General features: G+C 46.6%; 1 protein-coding gene across 7 annotated transcripts in view; it reads left to right on the forward strand.

Moving 5' to 3' along the window:
• Positions 1 to 15,405, forward strand: part of LOC138662924 (gastrula zinc finger protein XlCGF53.1-like) — a 32,139-nt gene extending 16,734 nt beyond the window's left edge. For 2 of the 7 annotated variants that reach the window (XM_069748928.1, XM_069748929.1), the window contains exons 3-7: positions 6,707 to 6,767; positions 6,852 to 6,932; positions 7,099 to 7,294; positions 7,441 to 7,600; positions 8,527 to 9,722. In XM_069748928.1, coding sequence (XP_069605029.1) covers positions 6,720 to 6,767; positions 6,852 to 6,932; positions 7,099 to 7,294; positions 7,441 to 7,600; positions 8,527 to 9,607 — 1,566 coding nt within the window. In that variant the 5' untranslated portion in view covers positions 6,707 to 6,719 and the 3' untranslated portion in view covers positions 9,608 to 9,722. Of the gene's footprint in view, positions 1 to 5,897; positions 6,768 to 6,851; positions 6,991 to 7,098; positions 7,295 to 7,440; positions 7,601 to 8,526; positions 9,724 to 15,102 lie in introns of those variants that run through there. The other 5 variants (XR_011318093.1, XM_069748931.1, XM_069748930.1 and 2 more) reach the window with 5 other exon arrangements.
• The last annotated feature ends 389 nt before the right edge of the window (positions 15,406 to 15,794 follow it).

Raw genomic sequence — 15,794 nt, forward strand, 5'->3', positions numbered from 1 at the left:
TTAGCATGATCCTTGATAAAAAAAAATAAGTCACCTTACTAAAACAATGGGTGCTACAATGTTGTGAACACTAAGAACAAATGACAAATCTTAAATAAATAAATAAATAAATAGTGTATAAATTATAGCAGGCAGGCGATTATTTAGCAAAGCTCAAGATACAAGTGCAATATTCTAATCCTATTACCAGATTGGCGTCTTTAGATCATACATGCATCCTAGACTTCCCCATAATTTATATATCCGGAATAGCGTAGGATAGATTTTCCCAAGTGCCCCCAGAGACCCATCTTCCAAGCACTGTACCGCAGGACATCTTGTCGTCACCCTCTTTATCAGCTGATGTACCACGCTGGAAGACGCCTCACGCTCCCAGCCCTTTAAGTGCTGGCACTGAGCCGCCAGGAAGTATATTTCAGGGTTAGGCAAAGCCAAACCTCCTTCATCCTTAGGTCTCTGAAGCGTCTCCAACCTAATGCGTGGATGCTGCTTCCCCCACACCAAATTCCTAAATAAGGAGTTAATCAGCTTAAATTTACCCAGTGGTATCCAAATAGGTGAGTTATGGAGAACATACAGAATCTTAGGCATGAGACTCATTTTAATAAAATTTATCCTCAACCCCAACAATGCTCCAAATCTTTCCATAAGCCAAATTGCATTTCCCAATGAAATATGTGGATCGCTCAGGAACAGCAGTATGTCGTCCGCGTATAACGCTATCTTTTCTTCAATTGACCCATACTTAAACCCAGATACTTCAGCAGACTGCCTAATCTTGGCGGGCAACGGCTCAACAGCCAAAGCAAACAGGAGAGGGGAGAGTGGACACCCGTCTCGTCCCTCTATGTAACTTTACTCCATTCACCCTAACTCTAGCCACTGGTTGCGCATACAGCAGTTTGACCCAGGACACAAATTGTGGACCAAAAGCCAAACAGTGTAACACCTGCCACAAATACCCCATTCTACACTGTCGAAAGCCTTATGGGCCTCTAAGGATGCAATAACTTTCTGGCCGCAGTTATCAGCACACAGCTGTACATTCATAAAAAGCCTTCTCAAGTTAATTGCCGTAGACCTGTCAGGCATAAAGCCTGACTGATCCAGATGTATTAATTTAGAGATAACACCTCACAGTCTGGCTGCCAACACCCCGGCCAGAAGATTGACATCTGTTGTAAGCAAACAAATTGGTCGGTATGACTCAGGATATCGTAAGTCTTTATCCTCCTTCAGGATTACCACTATTATGGCTTCTCTCATGGAGGCTGGCAGGATTCCCTACTCTTAGGGTACCGTCACACATAACGATATTGTTAACGATATCGTTGCTTTTTGTGACGTAGCAACGATATCGTTAACTAAATCGTTATGTGTGACAGCGACCAATGATCAAGCCCCTGCTGGGAGATCGTTGGTCGCTGGGGAAAGTCCAGAACTTTATTTTGTCGCTGGATCTCCCACTGACATCGCTGAATCGGCGTGTGTGATGCCGATCCAGCGATGTCTTCACTGATAACCAGGGTAAACATCGGGTTACTAAGCGCAGGGCCGCGCTTAGTAACCCGATGTTTACCCTGGTTACCGTTGTAAATGTAAAAAAACCAACCCTTACCTACTTACATTCCCGGTGTCTGGTCATGTCCCCCGCCGTCAGCTTCCCGCAGTGCACTGACTGGTGAGCACCGGCAAGCCGTAAAGTAGAGCACAGCGATGACGTCACCGCTGCACTTTCCGGCTGGCGCTCAGTCAGTGCTGGAAGCTGAAGGCGAGGGACCTGACCAGACACCGGAATGTAAGTATGTAGTTTTTTTTTTTTTTTTTTTACATTTACGCTGGTAACCAGGGTAAATATCGGGTTACTAAGCGCGGCCCTGCGCTTAGTAACCCGATGTTTACCCTGGTTACCAGGGGACTTCGGGATTGTTGGTCGCTGGAGAGCTGTCTGTGTGACAGCTCTCCAGCGACCAAACAGCGACGCTGCAGCGATCGACATCGTTGTCGGTATCGCTGCAGCGTCGCTTAGTGTGACGGTACCTTTAGTCTCCTCCAAGACCACTCTTAATCTGGACATCAACACTTCCTCCATATCTTTGTAAATTTTGGCTGGTAGTCCATCTATCTGCTCCTGGCGCCTTACCCCTTGCCATTGACCTTAATGCCCGGCTCAATTCCTCATCCGTAATTAGTGCCTCCAAACTTTCCCTATCATCCTCATTCAGCTTGGGCAACTCAAGTCCCCCTAAAAAAGCCCCAGTGTCTCCCATCAATGCATCCACCCGCGAGGAGTACAAATGCGCATAGAAGTCCGTAAAGACCTCCAAGATCTCAGAAGTCTCCAGCACCTTTGCACTGTTTGCTGAAACCAATGAATGCACAAATGATGTACTCCTCTCAGCAGAGGCCACCAGCGACAGCATATGACCCACCGCCTCCCCTCCTGATAAAAAGCTAGTCTCTGAAACTTTTTCTCTCCGCCCTCTCCAAAAGAATAATATCCATTTTAGTCTGAGCTTCTTTTAACTGTTTCCCAGCCTCAAGGTTACCCAGAGCAATCATTTCGTCCTCCGCTACTCTCAGCCTCTCACTTGCCGTTCTTTCCGCCTGTTTTGCCCGCCGCTTACATCTACTAATATCTCTAAAAGGCAATCCCATCAAATACGCTTTCATAGTCTCCCAAATAGTGGGTATATCAGCACTCCCATCATTAAACTCAAAAAACTCCTCTATCTCCTGCTGTACGTGGTCTATATCAATACTGCACAACCAGTTGGGGAGAATTTTCCACTCACCCCTGCACCCTGCCCGCGTCTCCATCGGCCGCAGCTCCACCTCAATCGGATTATGATCTGAAAATGCCCGTGAAAAGGTATCTCACGTCTCCCACTATTGTATCTAACATTTCATTTCCAAGAGCCATATCTATTCTAGATAAGGTATCATGGGCCGGTGATTAGCAAGAATACCTCCTCTCCCCAACGTGTTGAACCTTCCACAGATCAATCATGCCAATTTCCTGAACATATGTACCAAACGTAGTAGTATGACCTTCAGACCTATTCTGTAAGTTTTTGTTCCTATCCCAGAAGTCATCACATATATTCTTGAGGTCTCCAATAATTAGAAGTGATATCGGGTCTCCTCGCCCCACCAGCTCCAACACTTCTCTAATTTTCTTACTGGAATAGGGAGGTGGAATATACATAGCCACTACACACAGCAGCACCCCAAGCAATTTACATTTCACCACCACATATTGACCCTCCGCATCAACATACACCTTTATCTCCTCAAATCGCACCCCTGCAGGAATCGGTACTGACACTCCCCTTGAGTACGTAGAGAAAGTAGAGTGATACGCTTTCTGTATCCAGCGCCTAGACAAGACATCAACCCTCTCACGCACTAAATGTGTTTCAAGCAGACATATCAATGAGGCCCTTTGATCATGAGCATACTGTAAAACCGCCGCCTGCCTGGTTTTATCCGCTAGGCCTCTTATATTCCAACTCAATATTTTAATACAGTCCCCCATCATATCCTTCATCAACCTTCAGAGTAACCTTATTTCTTGGCCTGAGCTGTCTAACCCCCCCACCCTTTGAACGCCCAACTCCCACCCCTACACTCCCCCCAACTAAAGCTTTTTCCTCTCATCTAGAATGGGGCTCCTCTGCACATTAGAGACACTCTCCCTTGGATTACTTTCTCCTTCCCCCTCCCGCCACCATTAAGGTCACAACTCTTTTTATTCATCTAAAACATTTCAAAACATAGAACAAAGAAGAGAGGTATAATACACATTTGCAGAACACCTTTTTCTAAAGCACTCCTCTGCCCTCCATATTATCTATTGCTGCATTGTCTGGCCAAAGAACCAGAATGGCTAAACTCAACTCTTTCATAATTGAAAAGAATACAAGCAGTAAACAAGTATGCAATTAACCCAAGAGAAACCAATATCCCATATCCATATCTCAACGAGTTCTCAGTCTCCTTTAGCTTGTATTTTCTTAGCATTAATATCAATCCACTGGGTAGCGTCCTCTGGTGTCAGGAAAAAATGAACTCTATTAAAAGCCACCCCTCTTAGGCTGCCGTCACACTAGCAGCACTTGGTCAGTATTTTACATCAGTATTTGTAAGCCAAAACCAGGAGTGGAACAAATAGAGGAAAAGTATAATAGAAACATATGAACCACTTCTGCATTTATCACCCACTCCTGGTTTTGGCTTACAAATACTGATGTAAAATACTGACCAAATACTGCTAGTGTGACGGCAGCCTTAGTCTCACCAGAAGAAAACATGGAGTATTGCAACCCCAGTTCTCTGTCGCCTCTTGACACCAGTAAACTGCATTCTCTGTTTCTGGACCACAGCGGAGTAATCCGGATAAATGGAAATTCTCTGTCCTCCAAACGTGAGGTCCTCCATTTCTCTGGCCTTTCTAAAGGCCCCGTCACACTGGACGAAATCGCTAGCGATCCGTGACGTTGCAGCGTCCTGGATAGCGATATCGTCCAGTGTGACAGGCAGCAGCGATCAGGCCCCTGCTGTGATATCGCTGGTCGGGGCAGAAAGGCCAGGACTTTATTTCGTCGCTGGCTCTCCCGCTGACATCGCTGAATCGGCATGTGTGACGCCGATTCAGCGATGTCTTCGCTGGTAACCAGGGTAAACATCGGCCGCGCTTAGTAACCCGATGTTTACCCTGGTTACCATCGTTAAAGTAAAAAAACAACCACTACATACTTACCTACCGCTGTCTGTCCCCGGCGCTGTGCTTCTCTGCTCTGGCTGTGAGCGCCAGGCAGCCGGAAAGCACAGCGGTGACGTCACCGCTCTGCTTTCCGGCCGTTGGGCTTACACAGGGCAGAGAAGCACAGCGCCGGGGACAGACAGCGGTAGGTAAGTATGTAGTGGTTGTTTTTGAGCAAACTTTTTCTCTGTCTTTTGCAACTTTGTAACTTTGCAACATGATCCTCTGCATTGTTCACCCTCTCTTCCACCTCTCTCATGCGGTTGTCCATTTTCTGTATGGCATCCTTTATCTGTACAATCTCCCCTTTAACCTCCTTCATATGTAGGGTCAAGTCATTTAGGGAGTGTCTACATGAGGATATGAGTATAAGTACGTCCTTTAGGGTCAGCTCCCCTCCTGCTGCTGCAGTCATGCCACAGTCTCTCTCCCCCTTCTGTACCTCAGCCTTTCCTTCGGCAGTCATTTCTTTATCCTCCTCCTCCCCTTCAGATCCATCTTCAGCAGATAACTTCGCTTTTCTCAATTTAGCAGCAGCCTCCAAGCGTCTCTGACATGCAGTGTTAGCCTTATTAAGGCTACGTTCACATTAGCGTCAAATGACGCTGCGTCGTCAACGCACGACAACGCATGCGTCATGCGCCCCTATCTTTATCATTGGGGACGCATGCGTTGCGTTGTGCGTTTTCGGTAAAACGCACGACGCATGCGTCGTTTCACCGCACCTGGGTGGCGTCGGAGACGCTACCATGTTGCATTTTTCTAGCGTCCAAAAAACGCACGCGTCGCACTTGCGTCGCTCGTGCGTCGTCAATGCGTTCAATTTCTCATTGAAACCTATTGACAACGCACTTGCGTCGCGGGTGTGCGTCGTGCGTGCGTTGTGCGACGCATGCGTCGTTAGATAAAATGAAACAAAAAAGTGTCTAGACAGTGTCTAGACAGTGCAAACAGTGAGAAAAACATCCCCCATATATAAAGAAAATGTTGGATTGTTTGTCACTTCTGCTGCAGGCTACACAACAGACTAGACACACTACTACAATACTGTCTTTTCATCCGCTGTCCAGAGATGTAAGTATAGAATGATTCTCTGCATTTTCTACATGTTTTTTAAAATTATTTTTGCAAGTTGTGTATTATATTCTGCACTGTGGTTAAAGATATTGTGGTATTTTTAGTCTGGTTGTGATGTATGGCGTGGTATAGGATGGCGTTTCATTGTCTGCGGCCTTGATTATTGTTCTTTCCAGGATAGATTTTTCTTTTCCATTTTTTGGTTTGGTGGTGTTTTTTGTATTCAGTTGTGATGTTTTATTCTTGCGTTATATGATGGCGATTAATAGTCTCCGGCCCTGTCGGTTTTATTTTTTAAATTATGGTAGTATAGAATGATTCTGCGCCCTGTTATTACATTTATTAATTTTTTATTGCAAGTTGTGTATTATGTTCAGCACTGTGGTTGTGTAAAGACATTGCTGTATGTTTCTGGTTGTGATGTATGGCGTTGTATGGCCTTTTATTGTCTCCGGCCCTGTTGGTTTTATTGTAAAGTATATGGTGTGTTTTATTAATGTTTCTGCCCTTAATTTTTGGGGGTTGTTAATTTTTTCCTTTCAAAAATCTATTGTGTTTTTTGTGTTGCTCCATGCATACTGTACTTTTTTTTAAAAAAAAAAACTCTTTTGGGATTACTACATAGGGTCTGTTGTAGATTAGTTTTCTTATCTTTAGGCTTTTGTACTCTGGCATTGGGTTGTCTCAGCCATTGTTTCTTTAATTTAATCAATGTGGCCGTGTTGTTTGCTCAGCGTTAGTTCAGTTGAAGTGCAATGTTCTTTGTGGTTTAAATGAATAATTTTTTTTTTTTTTTTTTTTTTTTTATATTGCTGGATTGTGCATAGGAGCATAGTATCAATGTTATTTTGTTCTTTATTTCAGAATTGCATTAGTCATGGCCAGCGGCAGCGATTCAAGCAACACCCCACCGCTGAGGAGTCCGGTGAGTACATGATCTACTATTGCTTACTATATTCGCTGTCATTTGTAGATGGGTCACTCAACTTTTTGGTAAACTATTTTGCAGGCTTCTTCAAGTGAGGAGGAGGACCAGGAGGAACAGAGGGAGCAGGGACCACGGGGCCAAGCTGTGGTTGCAGGACGGAGAGTAAGTTTTTCTTTCAAACCTATTCATTTTTTTTCTGTAATTTTTTTGTTTTTGCGGGTATGGGGGGTGGTGGGAGGGGGTGGTGGTGTTTGTGGTAGGTGGTGTTGGAGGAGGTAGGGACAATTATTTTTTTCTTGCAAACATTAATATTTTCCATTTATTCTAGGTTTCACAACGGGCCCTGGATGAACCATTGGATATTGACATGATGGTGGTATCCATTGAAGCACGGGGCCCGTTGTGGGACAGCCGTGACCCCCGGCACGCGGACCAGGGCATATTGCGGCGTCTGTGGTTAGAGGTGGCACAATCGCTGTGGGATGGCTTCGACAGCGCTTCCCCCAAGGCCAAAGCTAGTTTCCGTAAGTATTTCCAAAATGCTGCTGTGACCCATCATGCCAGGATTACACAACCGTCTGTGATGTCTTCTATTGGGATTGCACACGGTTGCGTAATCGTTTTCAATATATTATCTAAAACCTTTTTTATTTTTTATCTTTATACACAGTTAAACAATTGAGGACCAGATGGCGCTCCATGAAGGACCGCTTCAGGAGGGGCCTGAAAAAGGAGGGACAGACCCGTAGTGGTGCTGCAGCTTCAAGGACCTCGGTGTACAAGTACAACCGTATACTGCAGTTCCTGCGACCGGTCCTTGAAAGCAGAGAGTAAGTATAGTACCTATGCACACACCTAGTTTTTACAACATGCATATTCACATACTACATTCCAGCCACGTAGCTTATTGCCCAGCCATTTATTTTGGCAAGTACAAAGTATAGAAATGAAGAAAAAAAGGCAAGTTCACCGAGGCGTGAAACATAAAAAATACATACTTTTATCCTCTTCAATCATAAGCAGAGGATGAAACATCAGCACAATACAATAGACACTATCTACACGTTTCAGGAGACAGGGAACATCAGACCTGAAACGCGTAGATAGTGTTTTTATTGTATTGTGCAGATGTTTCATCCTCTGCTTCTGATTGAAGTGAATAAAGTATTTTGTTTTTACTTTTCACGCCTCGGTGACCTCGAATTTTTTATTCATTTCTGGTCTTCTCACACTTGACACAGCGGCTCCCTTCTGGGATTACTACAATGGTGAGCTTGACTTACTAGCAATTTCCCTGAAATCTGAAGTATACAGAACACAGAAAGATAGTAGATTGGCCATGCCCAGCCAATATTTCATAGTGGAGTAGTATAGTGGCTATCCAGGTGTATCCCAGATTTTTTATACACAAAAAAGTAAAATATAATAGATACGTCATACATTCCACTGCAAAGCAGGTTATGTTCCCATGGTTGCTCAGCTCGCAGGACCTGTGATGACGTCTCGGTCACATGACCGTGACGTCATGGCAGTTCCAACGTAAGCATAATTGTCTGGCGTTACAAACCGCAACCATGGGTGACTATTTTGAATAAATAAATGAATTTTTTTTTAATATTGATGGTGCATATGCAGTGTCAATATTAAAAATAGGTTAATATTAATGGCGGCAATGGATACCTGGCGGTAAAGTTTATTAATGACGCATGTGAAATGTGATATTTAGTATACTAATGGTTTCCTTATGTTTTCACAGAACACACAGCAGCACCCGCGAGACTGTCCGACCCTCTGGAGCGGTCCTTTGTGAAGCGCCATCTGAACTGTCGCAGCCATCCCACAGCGAGAGCAGGTCTGCACCACCACAATCTGGCGAACCGGCAGCCGGTCCATCAGATGTTCCCCTGGCCGAGGCCTCTGTCGCTCCTTCCTTCGGGTCTTCCCGACAGCATCAGCGGGCCTCGGACAGGGCGGTCATGCCCGAATTTTTACATTTGAGCACCGTATTTCAGAATGGTTTCAAGGCGCTGTGCGATAAAATGTTCAATATCGAAATGCGTCTTGAAAACATCGAAACGGATCTCTCGAGGCCGGCCAAACATTTTTTTAATGCCATTCACAACGGCATGGTTGAACATCTTACGCCGGAACTCCAGATTTCGGTCATGCAGGGCTGCAACAATGTATATGTCACTGCTCTGCAGCAGGCTCGGGTCATGCAGTCGGCGACAAATGTGCCCGCAGTACCATCGCTGGCTGCCATGACTCCGACTCCTGCTGCAGAGCACCACCACAGAGCTCCGCGTGCCGAGGGCCACCGCCACCGCCACCACAGAACAGAGCCCCAAAGTTCAGAGCATGACAGGCCTTCAAGGGCACACAGACGGGAGGCCGACCCACACCCAGAGGGAGAGAGGAGGAAGAAAAAGAAGAAGACGACGACGACGACAAGCACTACGACCTTGGCTATGGCTGCTCCCCAAACTACCACCAGAACACAGCCTGGGTCGACCCGGAGCACACCAAGTACCCAGGCTGGGTCTACACGGAGTACACCCAGTACCCAGCCTGGGTCTACAAGGAGTACACCATCTACACAGCCTGGGTCGACCCGGAGCCGGAGTAGCCAGCCAAGGACACTGGTCGTCCCTCCTCCTCCCTCACCTCCTGCTTTGGCAGTCTCGCCACCATCAACTGCCTGGATTGATGTCGGCATCCCGTCTAGTGTGATAGAGTATGCTGCTTCCTCCCCCTCGTCCTCCTCCTCGTTCTCCTCAACACCCCCAAAAAGTGGGGGATATCAATCCCCTTTAATAGCAGATGTAGATACCCCCTAATTACATTTTCCCATTTTTTATTTTGTGTCCCTAAATAAAAATGTTATTTTTTTTTTTAAAAATGTGTTTTTATTGTCTCAAATAAAGTTTGCACCAAATCACACCTTGCGCCGTATACACAAATCTTGTCTTTGTAACACCTGATGTGCAATGTCTGACAATATGTTATCAATTTTTTTTTTCATTGTTTTATAGGGCTGTCGCTCAGTGTACTATCAGATGTTACAAACACAAACAGCATTGCTCAATATGTCAAGTTTAAAATGTACCATCACACAACGATTTCAGTATAGATAAAGTTGGTTTTTGTGTGTAACCAACGTTATCTTTTCTGAAATCGTAAAACAATTGAGCACCTGCTGTGAGATTTTTGGTGTCAGCGAATGATTTGGAATTTTTTGGGGTAACTGATCACACGCTGTCATTGTTGGATCGGCGAGTTAGACACCGATCCAGCGATGTCTTTGTTTTAAACAAGGGAATATTGGGTTAGTAGCGCAGTGTTTTAAACACTCAAATAAAAAGTGAACAATACCCCACAAATATAAAAAGGTGTCAACCACGTCCCTCGCCGTCATCTTTCCGCACTGACACTGTGATTCCCGCCCGTAAAGCTGAGCACACCGTTGACTTAATAATAAACGCTGTGCTGTGCTTTAGGGCTGGCACAGTACGGGAAGCTGACGGCGATGGACGTGTCACACACCGGAATATAATGTTTTTTTGTATTTTTTAACATTACATTTACAATGGTAAACATCGTGAGTGCGGCCATGCGCTTCATAACATTACCCAGATTACATGGGAGTTGCTCTTTTTTGGTCGCTGGAGAGCTGTCTGTGTGACAGCTCTCCAGCAGCGACAACTAAACAACGATCTTGGTCCAGTCGTATCACTGGTCGGTATCGTTGGATAATAGTTTTATTAATGTACCTTAAGAATATTGGTCAGGTGAGGTGGAAGCAATGTTCACAGTGTCGCCACTATTTGACTCTGGACGTATTCTAGCATCCTGAGTACAATAGTGTTAACTCTGTAGAGTTTTGCAAACATGATCGTCTCCCTCCTTGTCAAGCCAGGTTCCATATGAAAATAGTCTGCAGGATTAAAAATGGTTGACAAGGTGGTAGCCGATCATGTTATACGTTCAAAACTATGGTACACACGGCTGAAAAATTTATTTGTTTTGTCACAGTCCATTTGGGTACTGGTGCTCACATAAATTTTGTGGGACACACATTACTTTCACTAAAAATGGATTTTACAATTCTATTACTATGGAAAAACATATGGGAGATTTTTTTTGTGAAAACGGAAAGGCACAAGAACTTTATTTCAAAACACAACGCATTAGAAAATCAGGGGACATAACAATAACCAAACATAGGATGGTTAAATGACATGGACGCCACAGTGTTTACATGACATCGTAATAACAAGATGAATTAAACCATTTGATCTTGCCATGAAACACGCCCAACATCAGAAACAAAGTATGCAGCAAATTGGTCCCTCATATGAGCAATCTCCACAGTTGTCCGCAGAGGATGATCTTGATAATCAGGCAATGGATTTGGTATGGGTTCATCGAGTTCCATGTTGACTCTCTCTTTATCAATAATAAAATTGTGGAGAACCACACACGCCTTCACCACCTCATCCACTGTCTCAATTTTCAAATTTATGGCAGATCCTAAGATACGCCATTTGGAGACCAGGATGCCAAAGGCGCACTCAACAGTTCTTCTGGCCCTGGACAGTCTATAATTAAAAATAGTTTTGGTGCGGTCCAACCCCCGACTGGAGTACGGTTTAAGTAGGTTGCCACTCATTTGAAAAGCCTCATCCCCAACCACAACAAATGGCAGGGCCGGGCCTTCGGTGTTGGGAAGAGGTCGTGGCTGGGGGAAATTAAAATTGTTCTCGTATAATCTTCGGCCCATGTCTGACTCCTTAAATGTCCGTGAATCATTTGCACGGCCAAACGCTCCAATGTCCACAGCGAGAAACCTGCAGTCCGCACCTGCAATTGCCATAAGCACGGTGGAAAAGTATTTTTTATAATTAAAAAAAAGAGATCCACTTCTTGAAGGCTTGGTAATCCTAATGTGCTTCCCATCCACGGCTCCAATACAGTTAGGGAAAGAACACACTTGTTCAAATTTTTGGGCGTTGGCCTGCCATATTTCTGTTGTAGGGATGGGTAAAAATTCCTCCCGGAGGTTGTCCCACAATGCGCGGCATGTGTCGGCAATAATACCAGACTGTGGAGACTCCAATACGAAACTGGAAATGCAGTGATCTCAAGGTCTCTCCGGTAGCAAGGAAACTGACAAGAAGAAAAAGAAATAAATGTAATTAATTACATTGTTATGAAATAATTTTTCATTTTTAATTACAATCCCCCACCCCACAAAACAAAAACACGTTACTTTAAAAAATGGCAAGAACATATAAATCCTTCACATTCCATTACGTACCGTAGAGTCACCAGCAGACGTTCCTCGGGGGAAATCGATTTACGGAGCTGCGTGTCCTGCCTGGAAATGCTTCCTTCCACCAGACGCAGCAGATATCGGAAGCTGTTTTGAGACATCCTGGTGTACTCGAAGTATTTCTCCTGGTTGTGATTTAACTCGCCAAACAGACAATGGTAGGCTCCACGACTCTCTCGGACTTCCACTATAGGGTGTAGCCAAAAACGCCGACTACTCCTTCTCCGTAGTTTGTCTCTTTTCCTCTGTTCATGACAGGCAATAGCATAGGCAATAGCAAGGGCTAATTCCAGCTCAAAATTGAGGTAGACACTCTCCATGGAACGATCCATCTTGATGCTCTATGGTTGGAAATAATCTATGCCGGGGTATATATACCACTATTACATTAATACCCACCCTCATCTACCCATTGGTGGCATTATCGATTGTCTAGACACTAGACCCACCCTCTTCTATTCATTGGTGGTGTTATCTAGTGTCTAGACACTAAATTGTGTGTAAAGATATAATCATTGTTTGACAACGCATGCGTCGTAAAACGCTGCGTTTTTTGTAAAAACGCAACAAAAATGCACAAAAAACGCTGCGTTTTACGACGCATCCGTCCGACGCTTGCGTCAAAAAAGGTGCATTTTTGCGTGCGTTTCCGATCCGTCGTGCGTTGCGTCGGCGACGCAGCGTCGCATGACGCTAATGTGAACGCAGCCTAATGGATGGACGCCAGAGGCCGAGTGTTCCTTCCAGGCACTAAAACGGGCCTTCTCCTCCGCACCAGCCCTGCACAGGCCCGTCGCTGAGAAGCAGTTCTTTCTGGAGGTGGACGCATCCTCCACAGGTGCCGGGGCCGTCCTCACGCAGAAAGTCGCCTCCGGACGCATGGTCTCTTGCGGCTTCTTTTCGAAGGCCTTTACCCCCTGTGAGCGGAATTACTCCATTGGTGACCGTGAGTTGCTTGCCATCAAGATGGCCTTCGAGGAGTGGCGTTAACTCCTAGAGGGAGCGGTGCACCCGGTGGTGATCTACACCGACCACAAGAACTTGGCCTATCTCCAGTCTGCCCAGAGGCTCAATCCTCGTCAGGCCCGTTGGTCTTTATTCTTTGCTCGGTTTGACTACCGTCTTCATTTTCGTCCCGCAGATAAGAATATCAAGGCTGACGCCCTCTCCCGGTCTTTTCTTACCAACGATCAGGAGGAGGAACCTCGTCCCATCATCGATCCATCCAAGGTGATCATGGTTGCACCGCTTCGACTGTCGCAGGTACCTCCTGGTAAGACGCTGGTGCCCGAACTGAGTCGAGAACGCATCCTTCGCTGGGGACATTCCTCCTTACTAGCCGGCCACGCGGGTCTGACAAAGACTCTACAGTTGATCGGTCGGCACTACTGGTGGCCTGGGATGCGTCAAGAGGTGTCAGACTACGTCTCAGCCTGTTCTTCCTGTGCCTGCAACAAGACCCCCAAACGGCTTCCCACCGGTCAACTCTTGCCCTTGCCTATACCATCAAAACCATGGCAACACATTGCGATGGACTTCATCACGGATCTCCCTACTGGAATACTGTCATCTGGGTCGTGGTGGACAGATTTTCCAAGATGAGTCACTTCGTTTCTCTGCCTGGTCTTCCTTCGGCACCCAAGCTGGACGAGTTGTTTGTTCAACATATCCTCTGGTTGCATGGGTTACCCTCCAACATTGTTTCCGATAGGGGAGTACAATTCGTGTCCCGATTCTGGCCGTCTCTCTGCAGGAAACTCGATATTGCCTTGGACTTCTCTTCGGCTTATCATCCACAGTCTAATGGACAGGTGGAACGGGTAAACCAGGTGTTGGCAGGTTTTCTACGACACTTTGTCAACGCACACCACGACAACTGGACGTCCCTACTGCCTTGGGCGGAGTTCTCGTACAATAATCATGTTGGTGAGTCCTCTCGTAACACTCCATTTTTTATTGTATATGGGCAACACCCGAGGATCCCGACTCCCTTGGACATCGCGACTCCCAATCCTGCAGCAGAGGCCGTGGCTCGCGACTTCGCCAACATCTGGAACAAGACTCGTGAGGCTCTTGTGAAAGCATCCCAGCGCATGAAGGACCATGCCGACAAGAGAAGACTTGATGCCCAGATGTTTCAACCGGGAGACAAGGTATGGTTATCAGCCAAGTACGTCCGCCTTAAGGTGCCCTCCTTCAAGCTCGGACCTCGGTACATCGGACCGTTCGAGGTGTCCCGGAGACTCAACGATGTGTGCTATCGGCTACTACTGCCTCCTTCTTTGCGAATACATAATTCTTTCCATCGTTCCCTCCTCAAACCTGTGATCCTCAACCGCTTCTCCCAGGATCCGGGAGAGCGTCCTCCTCCGATTTCGGCCAATGACGAGTATGAGGTCAGTGCCATCCTGGACGTGAAGAAGAGAGGGCGTGCCACATGGTACCTGGTCGACTGGAAGGGGTTTGGTCCTGAGGAGAGGTCCTGGGAGCCGGAGGGCAACGTCCATGCTCCTCGTCTCCTACGGCGGTTCTTTGCCAGTCGCCGCCCGGGGGGGCCTGGAGGGGGGGTACTGTCACCACCTCGCAGTCCGGGGCGCCTTCTTTCTCTTCCCCGCCTGCTCTTACCTCTTCTGGTCCTGTCCTTAGTCAGCAGGGTCACGCTCCGGTCGTCCGCCGGCGCTCCGGGGTCTGTCCCTGCAGACATGCTGCCGGGGTCCTTGCTCCCATGTCTGCTGCACTTCCTCCTTTCTCTCCCTCTCCTAGGGAGTGCATAGGGGGCGGGCAGGTGAGCTCTCTGGCTTCTTAAAGGATCATCCCCTCCCTACTCACTGCCCCTCCTCCCAGCCTATCACCTGGAGGCTGGAGGTATATAAGGATCTCAGTCACTCCTGGACGCCGCCTGGGCAACTTCTATTATCCTGAAGTTGCTGCTCCAGGTCTTATCCTGCTAGGCTTATCAGTCCAATTTGCCTGTCTTACTCTGTGTTCCTTTTTCCCTAGGATCGAGTCTGGTCTCCACAGCATCCGGAGTCCAGTATCCTGTGTGGTTCCCTGCAGTCTTCTTCCTGCTTCCAAGTTCTACATTCAGCCCTATTTTGTTTATTAATTTCTTCCTACCTCCTAGGTCGGTTTAACACAGGTGTCTGCCTCATCGGACCCTCTATTGGTGGTCTAGGGGAAATCCCTGTATAGGGGTCACTCCAAGCCTTGGTCTCCTTAGAGGCTTTCTGGTGTTGTGGCCCTGTGGCCTTCCTTTGGGGTGTCTCCCCTAGTGTTTGTATTACTGTACAATAAAGCGTTTGAACCTGCTTTCCTGGTCTGGTTCTCCCTTCCTGGTATCAGTAACCGCTGTATTTGCGGTCCAGTGGGTCCACCTGATAGACACGTCTGTAGGGCGTGACAGCTGGCACCTCTGGCGAGGAGTTTCATGTTTGCATTTGACTGCATGACCACCATCTGCTCTACTAAGTAGCTCTGTGAGCCTAACAGGGCACAGCGTTATCCCTGCTAACAGACTCTGTGAAGTAACAGAGTCTGTTTATACTACTATATAGTACCGCCAGATCTAGCTGCAGGTGCTTTCCTGCACGGTGGATCCCGGGTTGCGAACGCACCAAATTCTTCTAATTAATATATATATTCGGTGCGTTCCACCAACCCTAACACAATGTTTTGATCGCTTGTTATTGCAT

The sequence above is a fragment of the Ranitomeya imitator genome, chromosome 2, assembly GCF_032444005.1.
Source record: "Ranitomeya imitator isolate aRanImi1 chromosome 2, aRanImi1.pri, whole genome shotgun sequence".
Lineage (NCBI taxonomy): Eukaryota > Metazoa > Chordata > Amphibia > Anura > Dendrobatidae > Ranitomeya > Ranitomeya imitator.